This window comes from Amblyomma americanum, chromosome 6, assembly GCF_052857255.1.
Source record: "Amblyomma americanum isolate KBUSLIRL-KWMA chromosome 6, ASM5285725v1, whole genome shotgun sequence".
Lineage (NCBI taxonomy): Eukaryota > Metazoa > Arthropoda > Arachnida > Ixodida > Ixodidae > Amblyomma > Amblyomma americanum.
Window position 1 is genome coordinate 80,372,995 of NC_135502.1, and position 20,174 is coordinate 80,393,168.

The 20,174-nt window shown below is 47.8% G+C and overlaps 1 protein-coding gene across 1 annotated transcript; it reads left to right on the forward strand.

Moving 5' to 3' along the window:
• Positions 1-2,980: 2,980 nt before the first annotated feature.
• On the forward strand, positions 2,981-6,143 carry LOC144094797 (uncharacterized). Its single transcript, XM_077628690.1, has one exon. The coding sequence runs from the start codon at positions 3,465-3,467 to the stop codon at positions 3,930-3,932; it is 468 nt and encodes a 155-aa protein (XP_077484816.1). The 5' UTR covers positions 2,981-3,464; the 3' UTR covers positions 3,933-6,143.
• The last annotated feature ends 14,031 nt before the right edge of the window (positions 6,144-20,174 follow it).

Below are 20,174 nucleotides of genomic sequence, written 5' to 3' on the forward strand. Positions count from 1 at the left end.
AAACATTTCTTATTTTGAAACTTGCGCTAGTTTTGCACGAAGCTTGCGGTCTAAGACAATGCTAGTATTTCCGGAAAAAAAAATGCTTCATACGCATTCGTATGCTGTACAATAACCGATACCCGTAAATACCACGAACGTTAAGTGAAAATTCAGCAACCGTCGAACTCATTTTGAAGCCAGATCAGGTAGTGCTTATATTTAAGATGTCCTTCTCTCCCTAACCTTTATATCTCCCCATTCCTTACCGGCAGTGCAGGGTAGCAAACTGGTTTCGTCTACCGTTAACCTCCTCCACCTCCTCCTTAAGATGCCCTAAAGATATACAAATATGAATGAACAACGATCTGTATTCAGAACCAAAAGCGATCCAATTCTTAAGATTTGGATGGCTGCTTAATTCTTTCGACAACGGATATTCTTGGAGAGAAATGAGGAGGGGAGAGATAGAGCAGCGGGTGAGAGGTTCAGTGGCAGCGTTCAAGCAAAGCTCATGGGAGCGGTGTTCCAGTACGAATGAACACTGGGCCTTTTTTCAAGGTTGCACGTACTTTGAGGACGGCTGCAGTGTTACAGGACAAAGCTATGTCATGCTCAATCAGATGTGTGAGTCTGTGTCGACGCCGCAACTACAGAAAAGAGAAATGCTTGTAATTGCGGACCTCATAGCTAATATCTTGAAAAACACAGGCAGGAACAAAAAAATGAATTAAGGGCGTACAGAGAGCTCATGGGCCCTTTTTTTCTGTTCCCATTCATGTTCCTTGCATTGTTGCCAAAAAAGATTTATCAAACCGCCCAACTTTCCGTCAAGTTAATAGTGGAGGGATAGCGCAGTTACAAGGCACATTTCAAAAACGGACTCTGCATTCTCTTTCAATTGCAATCAAAATTGCTCGCGTCATTGAAACCTGCGCTCGAAATTAAAACATTAGCACCTCGAACACTGCGCTGAGCGTGGACTAACCAGCCACCTTGACCTCGCAGTTTTACTGCAATCTAAAGAGGCCCCTGTTTTCCCGCGCTCAATACCCACCAGCCAAAGAAAAAATAGGAAAACAATTCCAAACACTAACTGGAACGAACTTTCAGCGTTGGCACCGAATAACAAAGCCATATCAAGCAAGGAGTTACCTTCGCGTCATATCTAAGTGTCCGCTCACGGCCGCTAGCCCACGCAAATATTAGCACCCTACCACTTACAACGCAGATGCTGTTAACACCTGGTCATACACCCGTACAGCCAGCCTCACGGAAGCCGCGGCAACGACTGCCACAGTGGAAAGGAAGCGGTGTTACCACCGCGCCCGGTATCTGCGGCCAAGAAAGCACATTCGAGCGACGCACGTTCCTGCCCGAGTGGGTGCAACGCGCCATACCCACATCACCGCCCCAAGAAACGCGCCTTTGGAACCACCCCTTAAAGCGCGCTTTCTTTTTCCCCAATGGCTACTTCCTTCCTTCCAGTTTCTTCGGGCGGATGCGGCGACGACAGAGGCGAGGGACGGGCTCTTCGAGAAACGACCGCCGCTCGGAAGTCTCGAGTGCGGGCAGAAACGTACTCGCTCTATACATCCGCTGTTCGAAGACAACGCTTTTGGCGAGATGCTGACCCGCTTCGCGCGCACGTCGCGACGAGTCTGTGCACTGCCTGCGCCGCCTGAGCTTCGCGTCCGGGTGAGCGGTGCGCGTTCGCTGCCAGTTGCTGATAAAGAGACGGCAATCGCGGATTGCTCCTAATACGCCGCGAGCCAGCGCCCTCCAACGAAAGTCCCGCTCCTGATATAGACGAGCCAACCTGTCTGCCTCGGCGTGCCGCGCCGGTGTTCTAGAAGCAGGAGCGTGTTATATTTTTCAGCTCGACGGATTGAGGGTCGCCGTTCGTCCAACGGGCCTTCCGTCGTTCCTGCGACTTCGTCAGAGACGTATGAGCGGTTCGAACGACGTGCTTTTTTCGCCGGCTTTTTCTCTCCGATTTTATTGCATTTTTTTTCCCGTTTAGATTCGACCCTTTGTCTCCTTTCCTGCCACGCTGTTCGTGCTGGGAGTGGGGCCGGTGGAGAGGAGGAGAGCAACGCCATGTTTACCGATCTAATTATAAACACCGACCAGGACGCGACAACGTTGTTTCTTTGTATAGAGCTACGCCTGAGGCGTATGACGGAGACGGGCTTTGTAAAAGATGCGAAGGGATTAATCGCCCGTGCCGACCGAGTGCGCGTTGGTGGCCACGGACAGAGCGCCCTAATCTCAGGCGGCAAAGGAGATGGAAGAGAAAAAGAAGTTCGCACTGCGTTCGTTTATATTTTTCGCCGGCTTCGATAGGGCGAGGAGAAGGAAGGGGGGCTTTTTCCTGTTCACTTTCACTTCGACGCCGCGATACGGACTGGGGGGCGCACTGCGCAGATTTCGCGTTTCCTTCGCTCGAGGCCCGTGGAGAGTAAAGCCGGCTGTCGAATGGCGGGACGCGTTTTTTGCTTCCGGAAAGCTCCGATCGCGGGGAAGTGCCAGTGAAGACGACTCTGCGCCGCTCACGCGCTCTCCCCTAGGAGCCGAGAACTCGAGTGAGGGAATGTTTGCGCGGGTGTATTGCAAGCGCTTTCTTCCTCTCTCTCTCACTCCCTCGGTTTCTTGAATCGCACTCAAAGTGCCTCTGTGCGGTCCTCCTCTGCTCCTACCAGCCAAGCCTGCGCTCACAATGGAGAGGGTGCCGATGCAAAGTGAACCAGGAAGGAAGAAGGTCCAGACGGCGAGACAAGAGGAACCCGCACAGGTTCTCTCCTTCACGCTCTTGCTATATCAGGCAGGAGAGAGATTTTTTTTTTTTTTGCCGCGGGGCCCGGCAAACACTCGAGCACGCACTCAGAAGTTGGTCGGCGGGCCGGCCGGCAAGGGAAATCCCCACTGACCCCGTGAGCTTCTTCGGCTCGAGAAGGAGAGAGAGAGAGTGAAGCTCTCACTTTCGGGCAAGGGTGTAACAGTCCACACGCTGCTGTGAGCTTACAAGACGGCGCGAGCCGCCACGACTCTGAGAGCCAACGTGCCGATCATCGGAGGAGAGTCACCACAGGCATGTCGGTCATGCAGTGAGAGTGCTCTCTCCACAGAGTTGAGTGGGAAGGGCAGTAGTTCCTCGTTTTCGCCCTTTCATCTTGAGGAGAGAGGAAGAGGTGTGTGGCGCCTTGGAACCACTGCTGAGGGTCCCGGCCACCCAGGTTCCTGTTAGCAGGACGGCTATATAAGTGTGGCGAGGGTGATCAGACCAGACCAGAGCAGCAGTGGATTCTTCTACGGTGTGGCTCGCCCGGCTCCTGGGCGACGACACAAGAGGCTGAGACCCTTTCGCTGGACTATATACTCGTGCACCGTCTCTTGTGACCGGCTCGTCGTCTCATCTCGTGTGCCAGTGTGTGTGACCGCTCTCGCCGACTCACTTTGTGTCGGCGACTCTGAACACTCCCAAAATGCGGCTATCAACGACTTCGACGGGCGTCGCCCTGTTTCTGATCCTCACGGTCCTTCTGGCGCTGCTCGTTGAAGACGCAAGCGCCGGCCACCACCTGCACCACAAGAAGAAGGTGAAGAAGCTCGCCAAGCTCGCCATCCTGGCCAAGATCCTGACGCCCAAGCTTCTGCCCGTGCCGCTGCCCATCCCAATCCCGATCAAGATCATCAAGAACCAACACGGCGGCGGATGGCACGGAGGATGGCACGGTGGTGGCGGCGGCGGCCATGGGTGGCACGGGGGATGGAAGCCACAGCTTGACGTGCACACCGTGAAGGTCATCGACGCCGGCGCTGCCGACCTTGCGGCGGCGGGTGCGGGTGGAGGCCACGGCGGCGGATGGGAGGATGTCGGAGGCTGGGAGGCCGGAGGCTGGGAAGCCGGCGGTGGAGGTGGTGGCGGAGGCGGTCACGGCGGGTGGTGGTAGTCGTCCACTGGCCATTGCTCCCTGCCTCGCCATGTGTCTGCTTCTGTAGGAACTGTAAAAATGTTTAGGAACACTCTAGAGTTACGCGCTAATGTCACCCTAACTGCTGTTCTCGTTTGTTTGGTCGCGAGCGCTGCTCCGTTGCCCCGCTGCCTCGCTTGTTCGCTCACCGATGCGCGACGCGCGCAGACCCGCAACAGTCCGATGCGCGGTGAGAGACTGAATACTACGTCACGGTGAAGGCCACGCGCCGCCTCGACCGCGTGGCATCTGCAAACAGCTGGGCGACTGAGAAGTCGACTCTCGCCCGAAAACGGGGAAGACGTGGAGCCGGGCTCTCCGGCAATTCTGCCATACATTCTTTCCTTGTCCTCCTTTCAATTCTGCCGTTAAGATCAGCGTGCAATGCATTACGCCTCTGGAGGCGCACTGACCTTACCCGTGCATATAGAATGAGAAAGTTCATGGTACAATGCTGCCACGTGTAACCAACTAGCCCTGTTGTACGTCTTACGTCTTAATTCGGAATTCTTCACTTCTTACATAATTACTCATGGATGAGATTTTGTTTATATAATACTGTCGACTTCAAACTAACCTCTCGCGTCTTCTGTGTAACGATAAAACAAAGAATTGCGCTGAATTCTCAGAGAGCCCGGCTTCAAAACCTGTCGTGTTGGGACCTGAACGGTGTACTTTCTTTTCTTCTTTTTGCACCTAGCCTCAACAAGAGATGGAAGTGCAGAGAGAGGAGAGCCTTGGACAAAACAGTCATATTTTCGCGTCGTTCGTATTCACCACTGTTTGCATTTTGTTCTTTGCATGGGTGAAAGTGCGTTGCTGTTCAGGCTTTCCTTCCCATTCAGCCGTGAGGTTCGAGACCAAGCAATCAGGACATCCGTTCGAAGCCCTGCCACCACCCTCGGGGCCTTGCGGTGACTGGAGGCATCAAGACGACCCGGCCGAAGAGCGGATCGCAGTCGTACAAAGCACCGTTCCTTTTAGTTCTCTTCTACTTTGACTTTTAGTTCTCTTTACCGCAAAGGTATTCATTTCTTGGTTGTCATCCACACTGTATCTGTACTGTCCAGGTAACGATCTCTGCGGGAACCGTTATCGTTTCTGACGGACACCCGCTTCTCCTTTTCCTTCGGCAGTCAACGTACTCAGATTTCAAACCAGTCTCTGCTAACACGGAAAAACCGGTGATGCTGCCAGCGTGCCATTTGTCTAACAGCCAGCGTACCTCCTTTTAATCCAGCTGTTCGTATTCTTAAGCACCAATTTAGCACTGTGAACCAATTAGCACCACTTATCATAGCATATGATTCTTACTATAGCAACTTTCTAACGCTTCTTATCTTCCAGCAAGCTCACAATACTCTGCTTTTAGCGTACTTTTAGCTTCTAGTAAGTCAACTATGTCCCCCTACTTCAGAGTCCTTCGCATACACTTTGTTTCAACATAACCAGTCTCAGGCTTGGCATAACGTGTACAGGTCGTGAGAATGAATCATAACACGAGAGTATTTTGTAGAGAGCATGCGCTGTGAGTGAGCTATGTTTTGTCAATGTTTTGTTCTCTGTTATTCTGGCGTTTTTGTTTGTCTTTCGTGTTGTTCCCTCGTATCGTAAAACTTGTTCAACGTGTATTTCTGTCCGTCCGCGTGCTCCGAGCCAAAGAGGGTTTGCAGCCTGTTTTGTGACAACGTGAATTAATCGATGTAAGTCTTTCTACAAGAGCTACTCTCCTAGCGAACTAACAGTGCTCACGACCGCTGCCTTCCATTTCCAGCAGCAATAACATTTTTTTTTGTAGCCGTGATGTTGCAGTGCGTTGAATAGTAACACGGCTGGAATATCCTTATTCATTCCATGTGCTCGTTTCGTTCTCACGTGGTGTTCCCGCAAAAATTCCTCCCGTGCAGTTGCGTGATAACATTTGTCACTATATGTATACGACCGTGTGTCCAGTGCAGACATAGAATGTGTTGAATGTGCCTTTGTACAAACCCCGCGGTTTAAGGATGCTCGTTGTTTGTAATGTTTCGTCCGAGAATGATTACGTGAGGCCGGTGTTTTGGGTGCCTGAACGAATGACTGAACGTTTAGTCTGTGCAACCACGTGTACAGTTGAATCTTGTCCTCCGAGTGCCTGTTTTATGTTCCCATGGCTGTTTTTAATCTCGCGTTAACATGTAAATAAATGTCCACAACCCCATCATTTTGGTTTCATTTAATAGCACTTTACATCATAGCGCTTGTGCAGCAACAGTCTTGTACTGAACGCTTCACCTGTACGCTACGCATATAATCGAACTCAGCAGAAAAAAAGGACCGACATGTCTACAGGAAAGTAGAACGGCCAAGTTGATAAAGCTGTACCTTTCATAAACGAACGGCTACATTTGCAAGCGATAAGGAAAGACTGAAAGGAACGGCGCATAGCGGAAGGCAGAACAATTCCGACTTCGATAACGGCACCCGACGAAGTGGCTGATATCTCGCCGGACGTGGTAACACGGACCATTCCAGAATGAGGCGCTGATCAGGAGAAAAGACAACGCGGTCTCCATTCGACAAAGCCGCTCGGAAGTTATTCCCCGTGATAGCACAGGAGAAGACATAAAAAGCCCCGCCCCAGAGCAGCAGGAACTAGACCAACGCTTCCGCACAGCCGGAGATGGCGGAAAAGCTCTTCTCCAGATTCTCCCGATTCGCGATCGCTGCGATAAGATTTCAGTGACATAAATAGGGCAGCGTCGTTAAACAGCCGTGTTCGTTTTCCTTCCCACCTGCAGTGCTCAACGAAAGCAAAGCCAAGATAACACTGCGTAGATACATTAGTATAAATCGACCAGCGAATACGCGCACGCGCTCGGAAGAGCCGCTCGTGATCTGGCACGCGCGGCGCATGCCGTCGGAGCAACTCACGCGCACTGGCAGGTTAGGAGGGAAGCTAGCGAAGCGGATGCTTTCTCGCGTGCCGGGCAGCAGCAACAGCAAAGACCGGTCCACTTTCTCCTGTACACCGGTGTTCCCAAAACGGACGGCGGTGGCGTCGCCGGCGAAGTACGGCGGAGGGTGTTACGCAAGTGCTTCCTTACACAACGCGGCTGCGGGCTAACTGATCTCGAGCTCTGATTGCGTCGGAATCGGTGCCGCCGACAGCGTCGTGGCACGCCACGCCACTACGGGACAGAAAGGTAGAAAACCGGGCGTGGAGAGAGGGAGCGGGCGTGGAGGGGGTTTGGTATAACGGAAGAGTCCGGTTTGGTGTTGATGGAGCGAAAAGCACAAAGATGCGGAGAAGGCGGCGGCGGCAGCTTCCTCTAATGGCGAGAATGGCTCGAGCGAGCGGCACGACGGCGCTTTTCGGGGCCGGTCGGTCCGGCTCCCAGATATGCTAAAAACCTCGTTTGTTTGCTGCTTACGAGATGGCGCCGATGATGCACCGCCCGCCGCTGGCGCCCGGTCACGTTAAGAAGAGAGAGGCGGCAGCGCTTCCGCTAAACTTTGCGTTCGTTTCACCGGAACTCGTTCTTTTAGGGCCGACTCTTTGCGGCCGCGTGTATGTTTGCGCATATCGAGTTCGGTCCGCGTGCGTTATCTCCACCCTGGTCACTTCCTTGATGCGATGTATCGCGCCGTCGGCCTGTACGAAAACAAAAGACTCGTAAGTTCGGTTACGGGCGAAATTAGCGCGAATACGCGGAAAGAGGCTCCGATGGGTGCCCGGTATTCGCGCGGAATGGGGATGGAAGTAAATTGTCGACGCACGAAGTAAAGCAGGATGTAATCGCAACTGAAGAACTTCACTAATTGACACTCGCCTTTCTATTGCACACAGCCTTGTTTCTCCGCGAGCAAGCTGAGTGAGGGTGCTTCCTGTCACGTAGTAACATCCCTACCAAAATGTGGAATACGAACAGCGAGTTTTGTGCTCTGAGTACTGTTTACTTAGGGTTGGGAGCTTTCGGTATCTATTTTTTTAAAACTTTGGCGAACTTAAATCTCTATTTATTTCAGAACGCGATTTTCGTTTTTTTTTTCTGCAAGTATCATGTCAGCCGTATGAATGTAGGTTTTATTTTTTTTTTCGCTGATATACCTGCTATCACCGCGCAGTCAAAACTCACATGAAGGTTATTTTTGCTTATGATATAGCACTAGCAGTCATCAGCGAGACGAAACCTCGTGGGAACCTATCCAGCGAGCTCGTCCCGTCCGGCCTCAGAGCTTATTCCCTGCCCTTGCGCGGGCGGACACTCGCTCTTAACCCTTCTAGTTAGTCAGGCGACTTCAGTTCCTTACCGTTGTTTGGTACTTGCTGACCCCAAAAGGCGGAAAATTGCTCTGTAGCAGCAATACATGCTTCTCTGGTGTCAGCAAGTGCTGTTGCTTAGTTCCCATAGAGCACGGCCCGCAGTGGCCGTTGTGCGCTTGGTAGCGCTGGCGATCCAGGGTGGGGTCGGCTGTTTTGAACACTCAGCTTCGGATAGACGGATAAAGGCGTATTATACCCGCTCTTCAAAACCAACATCTGCGGGGCTTAGGCGAATGCAGGTGTAGAACGCGCACAAATTTTGTGAAGCTTATTTGTTCAATTCATGACAAATATACTCACGTACAGCTTAATGCAGATGAGGTTTAACACTGCCCACAAAATTTCTATTTCAAAATAGAATATAATCATGGTGCGCAGCTTTTTTAGCCAGTTCGTGGAGAATTTTGAGCTGAGTTTCCAGTGGTAATCGGCGGTCAGGTTATAAGAAATGACTTATGTGCACTATTTTGTTGATCATCTTATACATACCTTTTTTTTTTTGCTTCACCCAATAACTGCTGGATGGTTCAGTATGCCTTTAGACCCAATTTTGCCTGATCATCACGATGTTATTCCGCTGAATTTAAATGAGAAAAGTAAATTTATCTCGGAGCCTAGCTTTCCTTAGAGGTATTGTGTAATGAGAGACACAGGCTTGAATGGGCACGCTTGCAGTAGTCGTCTGGTGTTTGTTTTGATTAAAACTACCAGCGTCTGAAAAAGCCTTCACATCTCGAGTGCATTGGAGAGCTAGTCTTTGTCATCCTGCCATCGAAAGCTGCTGTCAACTGTTCTCTATTTTAGCTTGTGTGCGCTATTTCCCCAGTAAATTGCAGGTTGCAGACCCATGCCGAGTTGAAAGTCAAAATTCTTCACAACGGCAGTCTTCGAGAAATTTCTCACACCCCCTGTGTGTACATATAAGAAGCATACTAACTTATTGCAGCGAAATTTAAAAGCATTTCATCCATACGGAATCGATGCATACATAGCTATAATATATCAGTTCCTCCTCGCAGCTGATCCCTGTGCCGCATTTACAGTTTTCTGTTATGTGAGCTTTTATAAGAGATCTCATCCAGGCCTCGTGATGCCTCGTTTATAAAGTTCGTGGAAAATACAATCAGAGCACATATTCGTGGACCTGTGATATAATAAAGCCCAGTGCGGCTGTGCGCAAACGTATGAAATTTATCAGCGCACACTTGTCCATTTAAACATTCCTTATACATGAATACTAATGCCACATCAAACACTGCCGAAAAGTTAGGATGTTGTTGTTGCTGAGAATGCCACATCTCCTTACTTTTCATCTTCCTTGTTTCGCCGCAACCATGAATCCTCCGAAAAATGTATTCCAGTTTTTTAAAGCATACATGCAATGTTGTCTAGTACTCTCCGCAGCAACCGAAAATCAAACTCGTCCTTGTGGATGCACTTGCATGACAAGACATGCCGTGTTGTAATGCAAGGCGGCTATTTGCAGTCTGCAACGTTCACGTCTTCTCCCCACCTGCGGCCTGCTACGAGAAGACGCACGCGTTTCCCTCTACGCTGCGTTGCAACTAGGACGACGAGGGACTAAAAATACGGACGTAATCGGTCGCTCTTTGAACAGACCGTCTGTCCGGAGGAAGTCTGCGAACGCCGCAGGCTAAACTACGGGGTGTCTTTATAAGTAGCCCCCCGAAAGTCGCTACAAGGACTTCGAGCTTTGATGCGTAGATATGTTTGTTTTTTGTTTTTTCTGTCCTGTCAAAAGCATTTATTTCTATTGCAGTCGGCGCGTGGCCAACGCTCGTGCGACTTGCATCACAACTGTTACGCATTTATCCAGAGTTTGCGTACCGCTCTCGTGACGCCTGTTGCCAACGTCAACGAACGCATAGAGCGACAGAACAAGAATGGTGCACTACAGAGAAGGAAAAAAAAAACGACGACATTCATGCTATTTTTGTGCCTTTAATGCACCAAATGGCTGCGCACTCGCACCGGTCTTTATCTTTATTTTCGTGACGTGCCAGAACTCTAGTGCCAAACATGGCAGCGCTGTAACTTAGCTCTGTGTGTTATCTGCCAGTTGGCGTTGCCATGTGTGGCCAGAATTTTACGTGCCACAGCAATTCTATGAATAGTGACTAGGGTTTAGAGTCTTCGGTTTATATTTTTTGAAGGTTAATCAGGCTTTTCACGGTGCCTATTTCTAATCACAATTTTCGCTTTTTCTTCAGCGAATTTTATTTTATTTAAAAAGTATCGGTGTTCTTTGCTGATAAATGAGACACCATTGTATGTGAAGAAGTCGCTTGTGGGTTAACGTGCATAGTTTATTAGCAAGATCCATTTGCATACCAGAAACAAAACGCAAAAATGGTCGTGTTTAGATCACTGGTTGCAATATGATATGCTATCGCCGTACAAAAAAAATAGTAACAGCATGGGAGGTACGTAATCGGACTGCGAAGGAAAAACGTGAATAAAAATTTAGTTCTAAACACTGAATAGCGCAATAACGAAAGTAATAAAAAAGTGGATGACAGCAACGTACAGGAGAGCAACAGTCACATTAACTTTGTTCCTATTTTCAATATGAAACTAATGTAAAGGTGTTTATTCGAAGTGCAGGTCGGTGACCGTAGATCGAAGAGCGTCACGACGAGCACACCCAACTGCAGGAGTCGCTCAGGATCCCCAACTGCACTTCGTCGACCTCTTCCTCCCGCCGCTTGAACTGCTTCCGGTCGTTGCAGTAAAACATAAACCAGAACCACTAAGTAAATTATGTTGTATTGTTAGATCTCGGCGAGTATTTATACCACTACTCACGCAGTGACGCCGCGGGTAAGTGATGCACCACTGCACTGACAGATGGCTGTTTCAGCCGCAGCCACTGATGGTGTTTGTGAGACACGGGCTATTTTGCATGTAGACCTGATGTTGTCGGATTCATTTTATTCTCACATTTTAATTTCTCCTCATTCATTATTCGTCCAGCCTCTCGCTCCTCTCCTTTACAAGTGGTAATGGGGAAGGGGGACGGTTGGCAGGAAGGGGCCGGAGAGTTTTCGCCTTCATGGCCCTCCTAATGGTATCGTATTAAACGTAATCGCACCAGGAATACAGCATCAACGAGCCAGAGGACCTCCGACCACCTAGTCGGCATGTTGACGGCAGTGATCAAAGCACTGTTGAATAGTCGCGGAAGCGATAACATGGCATGTTTTCGTGACAATTCGTAGTTTCGAGATCACAGTGGCTAGTTACGATTAAAAATGCAGCACCGTCCACAGATGAAGGGAAGGATTATAGGCCACTTTTGGAGACCGCATTTGGAGGGGAAGGGGACGGACCCTTCTGAACCATGTATTTCTAGAACTCCTGTCTTCGAAAAAATGGGGTTCGGCATGGTTTTTTTGTGTGTAAAATTTCTCGCTTTCGAGGGTGGAGGGGATAGGACCTCCTCCCCCAGCCCCTTGCCCTTAATCTGCCCTTGCTTTCATTACGTGAAAGACCTTGTGAAGGCGCAACGATAATAGACTAAGCTTTACGAAGTTATAGAGCTTCTTGTTCTGCACCTGGTGGGTCTCGAGTTGTGAAGGGAGAGCTCGGTAACAAAGTGAGTATTAAAAAAAAAACACTGTTCCTGGTTTTTTCATTGAGGGGAGGCAAACAGGGAAAATAAGGGAGATGCCTAGTAGGCTCGTAAGTGAGGTGCACAGAAATCGTTCTAATGAACATTCAAACTGTTGTGGATGGCTAAATAAATAAATAAATAAATAAATAAATAAATAAATAAATAAATAAATAAATAAATAAATAAATAAATAAATAAATAAATAAATAAATAAACGGGAACTAGTTCACTTTATTTCGTATTATGTTTCGGTTTCCAAATATATCTGAACTGAGGCATTGCATCATTAGCAGTCAGTTCTTAAAGAAAGCCTCTTCGACACATGTTGCGCGGCTCTGTTCCTGATGAGAATGCGGTTACATGTGGTCCAAATTCTAAAACCTCATTTTCAATAAGCTGTTATTTTCTCTCTACCGCATGCACTCCAAACCCGAATACAAGAAGTAAGCGGTCCTCTAGAGTACTCCCTTTTCGCAAAAGGGAGTTCGCTAAAGAACAGATTACTCCCCTTTTTACTCCCTTCTGATTTTCCTACGCATCAAAGTTTTACTTACTCAATAAAAAATACTTCGTAGTCCTATCTGGGCTCAGCAACATAACGAACGCCCCTTCTTATTTCTTCTTTCTGAAAAAAAAATAAATCATAGCTGGTAAGTGGTAAGCGGGGCGACGATAGAGTAACAAAGTGAGATCTCATGAGAATACTCGCCTGCATTGCAATAGGTGCGGCTACCACGCGAGAGTTCTTTATATTTTTTTCGAAGTTTATCTGCTGTTGGCCTAATCACTCCGCCATACTCAACGCCAAGAGTCGTCTGCTCACAGAGTGAAACTGACAGCAGCTCGAAGGCTTCAAGCCGGTATCGGCTCTTAGAAACAAGGATGTCCCGCAGGTGCATATCTTATCAGTTCCTCATCAGACATCTTTCAGCACTGGTGCAGTCTGCTCAACACATATTTCTAGAAAGCACACTGCTCGGCTTGTCTGTCAGCTGCCTTCTTTTCCTTGGTGCAATCCGCTTTCGACAGCATACTCCCGGATCTCACAACCTTACCACACTGGATTCTGGAGAAACAAGTCGATATCCTTGAAACAGCGTCAAGTAGACTGCCAAGATCACCCTTCGGTGATCACTTCACGCACCTTTCGGTGTTGCTCAGCATGAGCCTTCTTTGCCTCACCATGGCTGTGAGCTCAGACAAAAGTATCCGCCATCGATACCGCAGACCAGCAAGTGCCAGTCAATGGCAGGCCAAAACACTTGCCAATAGGGCATATATATCAACAAGAATTCATAAACAAGTCGTTTCGGTGTGTAACCTCGGCTGTATCTGGGCATAAATCATCTGCATATTCTTTTCTTTTTCTGAGTAGGTTCCCAATATCTCCAATATTTCAAAAAAAAAGTTCAAAATTTTCAGAAAATTTGTATCTATATATTCTCAAATACCGGTTTAATACCTCGAAACTTACATCTTCACTGCTTAATTCAACAATCCCGTTCTCACAGCGTGCTCCTCGCTTCTGCACTTTGCTGGTTTTGAAAACTGAAAACTGGTTTTTCTGAGGTAAGGAAATGGCGCAGTATCTGCTTCATATATCGTTGGACACTTCAACCGCGCCGTAAGGGAAGAGAGAAAGGAGAGAGTGAAAGAAGAAAGAAAGAGGTGCCGTAGTGGAGAGCTCTGGAATAATTTCTACTACCTGGGGATCTTTAACGTGCACTGACATCGCACAGCACAGGGTCGCCTTTTGCGCTTCGCTCCCATCAAAACCCGGCCGCCGCGGCCGGGTTCGAATCCGTGTACTCCGGCTCAGTAGACGAGCGCCTTAACAACTGAGCCACAGCGGCGGGTTTTTGGCTCTCTCTCGTGACCGATTATAACTCGTGCTTAATAGCCAGCAAGATGTGGCTCAGATGTGAATAATACTGACATTTTATGGATAAAATCGAAAATAAAAGGAAAAATTCTGCGTATATTTATCTTTATTTTCTTTTTGGTTTACACCAGAAACCCCCATCTCTATTTATAGCGCACGTCGCGGTACAGTGTTCCCGATTAAATTTAAAACCACCTGATGCCTCTTTGACGGACGCTGACCTCGTGCAGTGCATGGACGGAGAAAAAAGGATCCCAAACTGGCCGGGTCATATATGGTGTCTAATGCATCTTGACAGTAACGGGGAGGGGAGAAGCCACAATTATGCAATCTCCGTCCTCTCTAAACACACCAGCAAAAAGCCCTCAAGCTCTCGCCTTATTTATACAACTGCTACAGTGCGCATTTAGTAGCACCGAGATTAACAGGAGGCATTACCCCCCCCCCCCCCCCCCTGCCCCTCCAGAAAAAGAAAGTGAAAAACAACCTGATGACACTTTCTTTCTCATTGCTGCCGCAAATCAAAACCAATGATAACTTGTCTGCTGGCATTTTTTTTTTGTAGATTCTTTGGTTCTCTGCCGATTCTGCAGCCAAGGCTGCAGAAATAGTTGAGAGAATTGCTGCCCCAGCCCCCGCTTCAACAACGAAAATCAGTGTCTGATAAAGCGCATTCTCAAACGTAGAAAATCGAGGAAAAGTGAACATGAATATGCTGTGAAGACTCGCGCTGAAGCAGCAGTATGAAAAAAGGCTATCCACGCAAGCCCAGAAACATGCATAGAGGCGGCTATTTTTTCAATAGTCGTATCTCTCTCGGTCTCAGTATGGCGGGCGAAGCCGTGTTGTTTCCGCATCCAAGGCTGACAGTGTTGAATTCGTGCCAATTATAAATCGCAAAGGCAATATGCATATAGCTTGATGATGTTTTAGTGATCTTATTTGTGTCATTTATCGTTCAGGTATAAGCAGCTTGTACTTGTAACTTATTAAACTTCACCTCACTCCTGCATGCACTCAATGTTGAACAATCCGATCATCGCCTCAAAGAGTAAAACATACACTGCTGCAAGTTAAGGCATTTTTGAGTGGAAACAAACAGACAGAATGCGAGTAGTATGAAATTTGATAGCTACGAAACTAAGGTTGGATGTCCAAACTCGTTCATACATCAGTCCGGTTCGTTACTGCCGGATAGACGTGCAGTGGAAAATTGAGATAGCCAACTAGTAGTAGTGAGCTGTTTATTAAAATGACAATTAAAAAGGAAGGAACAGATTCTTGCTAGCCCCGGCATCTGCCATCGGTACTGAAGCACCTGAGCTGGGGCAGCGGAAATGAAGGATAGCAGGCAGAATGGAGAAATGAAATGAAAGAGGTGAGAGGGCAGGAAGAGAGGATAGGGGGGAGAGATAATATACACAAAAACTAGTTACACAATAATAAATATGTACAGGTTGCGCGCGTGATCAGTTCATGATGAAGTAACAAAATTATACTCGCACAGCACTATGAGACAGCCAACTAGGCAATAACAGCTGACGCACTGCTAGCCATGAATTGTTCTCAGGTAAGATAATCCATGAATCCGGAATTATGGTTGAGGAAGCATTGCAGTGCAGGTAACGACGATGGTATGCGAAACGGAAGTTTCTCGCCGCGCTCTAAAATAACTGTTTACCAGGCGAAAGGGGTGTATTTTATTAGAGGGAGGAAAGAAAGGCGCGCTGTGCTCTGAAAGTTCGCAACGAGGTTTGGAGGTAATCTTCGAGGAAGAGTAGCAGGCCAGCAGCCAAGCGATCGACGATATTCTGCTTTAAACAGCCCGTTTGCCTTAACGCTGACGGAAGGGGGGGGGGGGGGGGGGGGCGTGAAATAGCGAGCCACCCGCTTCACTGCAATCGTACCGTGCGTTCTCCTTTACTTTTTGCACCGAATCCTTACACCTTGCGCCCTTGAGAAAGCCTCAAGATGCTTGCTCGAAAGGACATGAAATGCGTCGGGATTGTTAGATGCGTGCATAGAAGTCCAGCATTCTTGAACACCAGATTCTTGAACACCAGAATATTGCAAGGTGCCATTAGGTAAATATGCAAGGTAATGGTTCATTCTTCCAATGCGTACCAAAATCTTTATTTTAAAGTTTGTCCATCGCTCGGATCGAGTAGTTGAAGACAGGTATACAAAACCAACGGGGAATGTTTCAGGAAAAAGCGAAATGAGAATAGCAAGAAAAAAATGGAAGCCTAAAAAAGGGAATCTGGAATTATATTGATTGTACTATAACAATCAATATATTCGCGGATTTCCTTTCGGCAAACTTGCATTTTCTTTTATGACTTATGAAAAAAAATTACGTTCATAAACAGTTTTCTGTTGAAAAATACGCGTGTCCTAAATTTCTGGGTATACTTGCGTTCTGTGTTTTGCCATCGTTTTTCGAGACACGTTTCAACAGAGATAGTTACGGTGTCTTCCATGAATTTTAACAGGGTTAGTAGAGCGCAATGCCGAAAAGGCTGCTGCGAACAATGCTTAACAAAGAGCAATACTTTTCACGGGACTGAACGTTTAGATAAGAATGCCCCATAATATTCAACTTTTCATTAATTTCGCTCTTGATTCCTAATTAAACGATGCCACGGACTATCGCTAAGGATTTGCCGTCACGACCAAACATAAAATTGTCATTGACATTATGTCATAAACGTGGGTGGATCTGTCATTAACTCTTAAGTGTACAGCGCAGAATATGCACTTCAAATCAGCCTTCCATTTGTTAGTGACGACTACTGAGTAATTATTGATTGAATTTTGGTTCTTGTTTTGTTCGTGCTTTTATCATTGCTCTCCAATGTCTACAGCTGTGCTGTCCTGCATACAAAGCGACTAGCCTTTGTCAAGGCTTTTTAGAGCCTTTAGTTCCAGCTTTTCCTCGCAAGCTGGGCTGCCAAATACAGTCTTCCTTTTTCTCCTTCCCGTTCTGCTGTGACATGTGCATATGTAAAACAGGGCAAGAGCAGTTGCGGGTAGAATCGGGACATATTACAGCCAAAGGCAACTTCTCTGGGAAATGCAGAATAGTGCCGATGATCCCCTAGGTATTCAATATGCACAGCCTTGCGTGACAGTGTCGATGCCCCTTGCGGCTCTGCAGTTGCACGCGGTACCGGATAGCATTTGTAAATAGGAGAAAGGGGGACTGCCATTTGGTGTTGAAGAAATGCACGATTTAATCAGTGCCGCGGCCAGCAAAGATGGGCAGCGTTTTCCGCTAACTCGTAATTGATAAACTAGTGCAAACGCAGTGAAAAACAGCAAGGTCAGCCGGTAGTGATGACAATGAGGGAGGAAGATATGAAGCAGCACTTGAGAGCCAGCCAGCTACTTATTGGGCCAACCGGAGTTCAGCAGAGGAGAACCGAGAGCACCAGCGGATATAGTGACCCGCACACTCGGGAGCCATCTACGGCGCCTCAAGGTCATGTTCATGCCGATAAAATGAAAAGAAAAGACACATAACAAGGGAGCATAATTGTCACTATGCGATGAGAATGCATTACCGTTAGGTGTTCTTATTGCTTTTCATTGCTTCTCTTTTACTTGTTACCCGCCGCCGTGGATGAGTGGTTATGGCGCTCGACTGCTAGCCCGAGAGACGCGGGTTCGATCCCGGCCGCGGTGGTCGAATTTCGATGGAGGCGAAATTCTAGAAGCACGTGTGTTGTGCGATGTCAGTGCACTTTAAAGAACCCCAGGTGGTCGAAATTTCCGGAGCCCTTCACTACGGCGTCTCTCATAGCCTGAGTCGCTTTGGGACGTTAAACCCCCATAAACGAAACCATCTTTTACTTGTTATCTTACTTCCATACTTTTTGCACATTATTCTTTATACATAGTGTTCCATAAAGACTTTACACAAGTTAAAACAATAGCTATTTGAGCTAGATGAGCACTCTTTTCGGCGTAACATAGTCAGGGGTGTAGTATGTCAGAATACAGCTAGGACGTGCTAACTAGCAGGCTGGTTAACTAATATTGAATTGTGTGCTTATTAGCTATTACTCTCAGGCTCCGTAATTATTGAGGGGCTTGTAGCCCACGGTAAATAATATCCATATCAGTTTTTAGAATTTGAACGTGCAGTTACCCTCGGCGTTGTGGCCCAACAAATTTTGGCAATTTCGACGAGCTACATGCACTAGGAGAGGTTGCTTTGCCTCCAAGCTTGTCGAAAGCGCGTGCATTTTGACGCGATATAGCCAGAATTTGTCGTGCCGCAGCGCCGAGAGTAACCGCGTTTTCGAAATTCTAAAAGGTGATGTGTATATTACGTACGGTAAGCTACACGCCTCTCAATAATTGAGGAGCCTAAAAGTAATAGGCAAAAGTTAACTATTCAATAATAGTTTACCAGCCTGTTAGTTATCATGCCTTAGCTGTATTATGATGTACTACACCGCTGATAATGCTATGACGAAAAAATCGCTCTTCTCACTCGAAAAGGCTACCTTTTAAAGTTATGCGACACCTTAGGTTAAAGATCCTGTACGCCTGTATATTATATTTTGCTAATATATATTATAATGTTCATTAACAATTTTACAAACACATTTTTTGTGTGTTGGGTTCTTGCTGTGGCAGTCATATTCCAGCCTTTTTCTTTCCCCCGCACAAGTGGCGAAGCGGACGTTCCTGTCTCCAATTTACTAGTTGCTCGGTGAAAGCTAGAAAGTGTACACAGCACTACGCCGGACATTCCCTTTTATTCCCGATGTGGTTTCTAATGAACGCATTAAGATGAAAAAAAACATTAAACATTCACGGTATCGTGCAATCGAGCGCCCGTGGCAGTGTCGCTTATGAGTTAAAACGAGCGGACCGGGTCGCAGATGATCCGTGTGGACTACCTACCACGTGATGCAAACGTCACTCCTCTGAGTGACTTGGAGCGTGCTGGGCCCAGTCTTACTCGGCGTATGACGCTCACTGTCACTCAGTGGAGTCACGCTTACGTCACGTGTTAGGCGGTCCGGTCCAGTCGTCCGAACCCACCCTTAAGGCCGATTCACGTCATGGACCGTTCTCAAGCCGACCAGGTGCCACGTGACGTTCCAATTACTCTCCGCGAGCCTCGCGCCAGGCCCGCACTCGGGGACAGGTATCGCCATTCCTTAGTTCTTCACCTTTGCACGTGGCGATAAGCCGACTAGGCATGTCTATGGTAACTCGCCATGCAAGTTTACCGACATTGTTAGCCAGGCATGAACCACACGCACGGGAAGAGGGATGTCACGTGACGCTTGGTCCGCGGGCCAACGATTCATCGTGTGCACCGGCCTCTAGTGGGAGTGCTAATGGTGAGACAACGGTCACTCAGCTCACCATGCGTGACAAAATAGGAAAAAAAAAGTGACAACGCCATTAGCCACTGATACGACACAAGCAACAAAGCAGGCCCTCCCAGACCTTTGGGTATTTCTCAAGGCCTTGGGTATTTCTCAAGACCGTTAAGCCCCTCCCCCCTCTTATGAGAGCACCGCTCATTCTAAAGCGCACTCCGGGGTTGAAGGCCAGCACGCATCACCGCTTTTGTGAAATTATCAAATGTTTCGGTTGCGGCGTACGCTAACACGACGCTTCTTGCCCCCCCCCCCCCCCCCGCCCCCTTTTCCCGCAAAAAAATCCCTACACAGCTGTTTCCGCTGATGTACCAGAACAATTTAGAACAAGTGTAACTTTTAGCTCAGCAAAGCAAGGAAGAAGGAGATGAAGGAGAGTATATGGAAAGATATTAGCTGGTTGTTACGACTATCATAACGCAATGCCATATGGATGTTTAAGTTCTCTCTTCTCTCTTACTTAAACTAATTAAACTGTTTAGTTTTCGTTGTCACTTTTTCACTGACTATTGTGTCCTCTTTATATAACCCTAATATACAACTACAGAGTATAAGAGAACAATGAGCGGACCAGTTTTTTTTTTTTTTGTATGCTCCGGACCGCTTGATGAAAGCGGCCACTCTCAGCTCAATTTCCGTGACCTGCATAAGGACCTGCTAGCACTGCCATGAGCACGTCTGCGAAGCACAGTGCAATAAAAATAAAACAGCGAATAATTTGTTGGGCAACGGGTCATACCTTAAGCAGCAACGTCAGCTTTACATAGCGTTCAACAGCTCAGGCACCGGAAGACCCCGTACGCGGAAGAAAGGGCAATAACGTCCACCGGCAGAGCCGCTTCGAGGTGACGCACCGCTCACGTGACCAGACCACCACGGCTTCTGCGCTCATCAGGACGGACGCACTTAGCCTAGCGCTAGGTGCGCGTGCTATGTCACTATATACTGTCCGGTTCCTGTCGGCGTGCGCGGACCCGTTGAGACGATCCTCCCATCT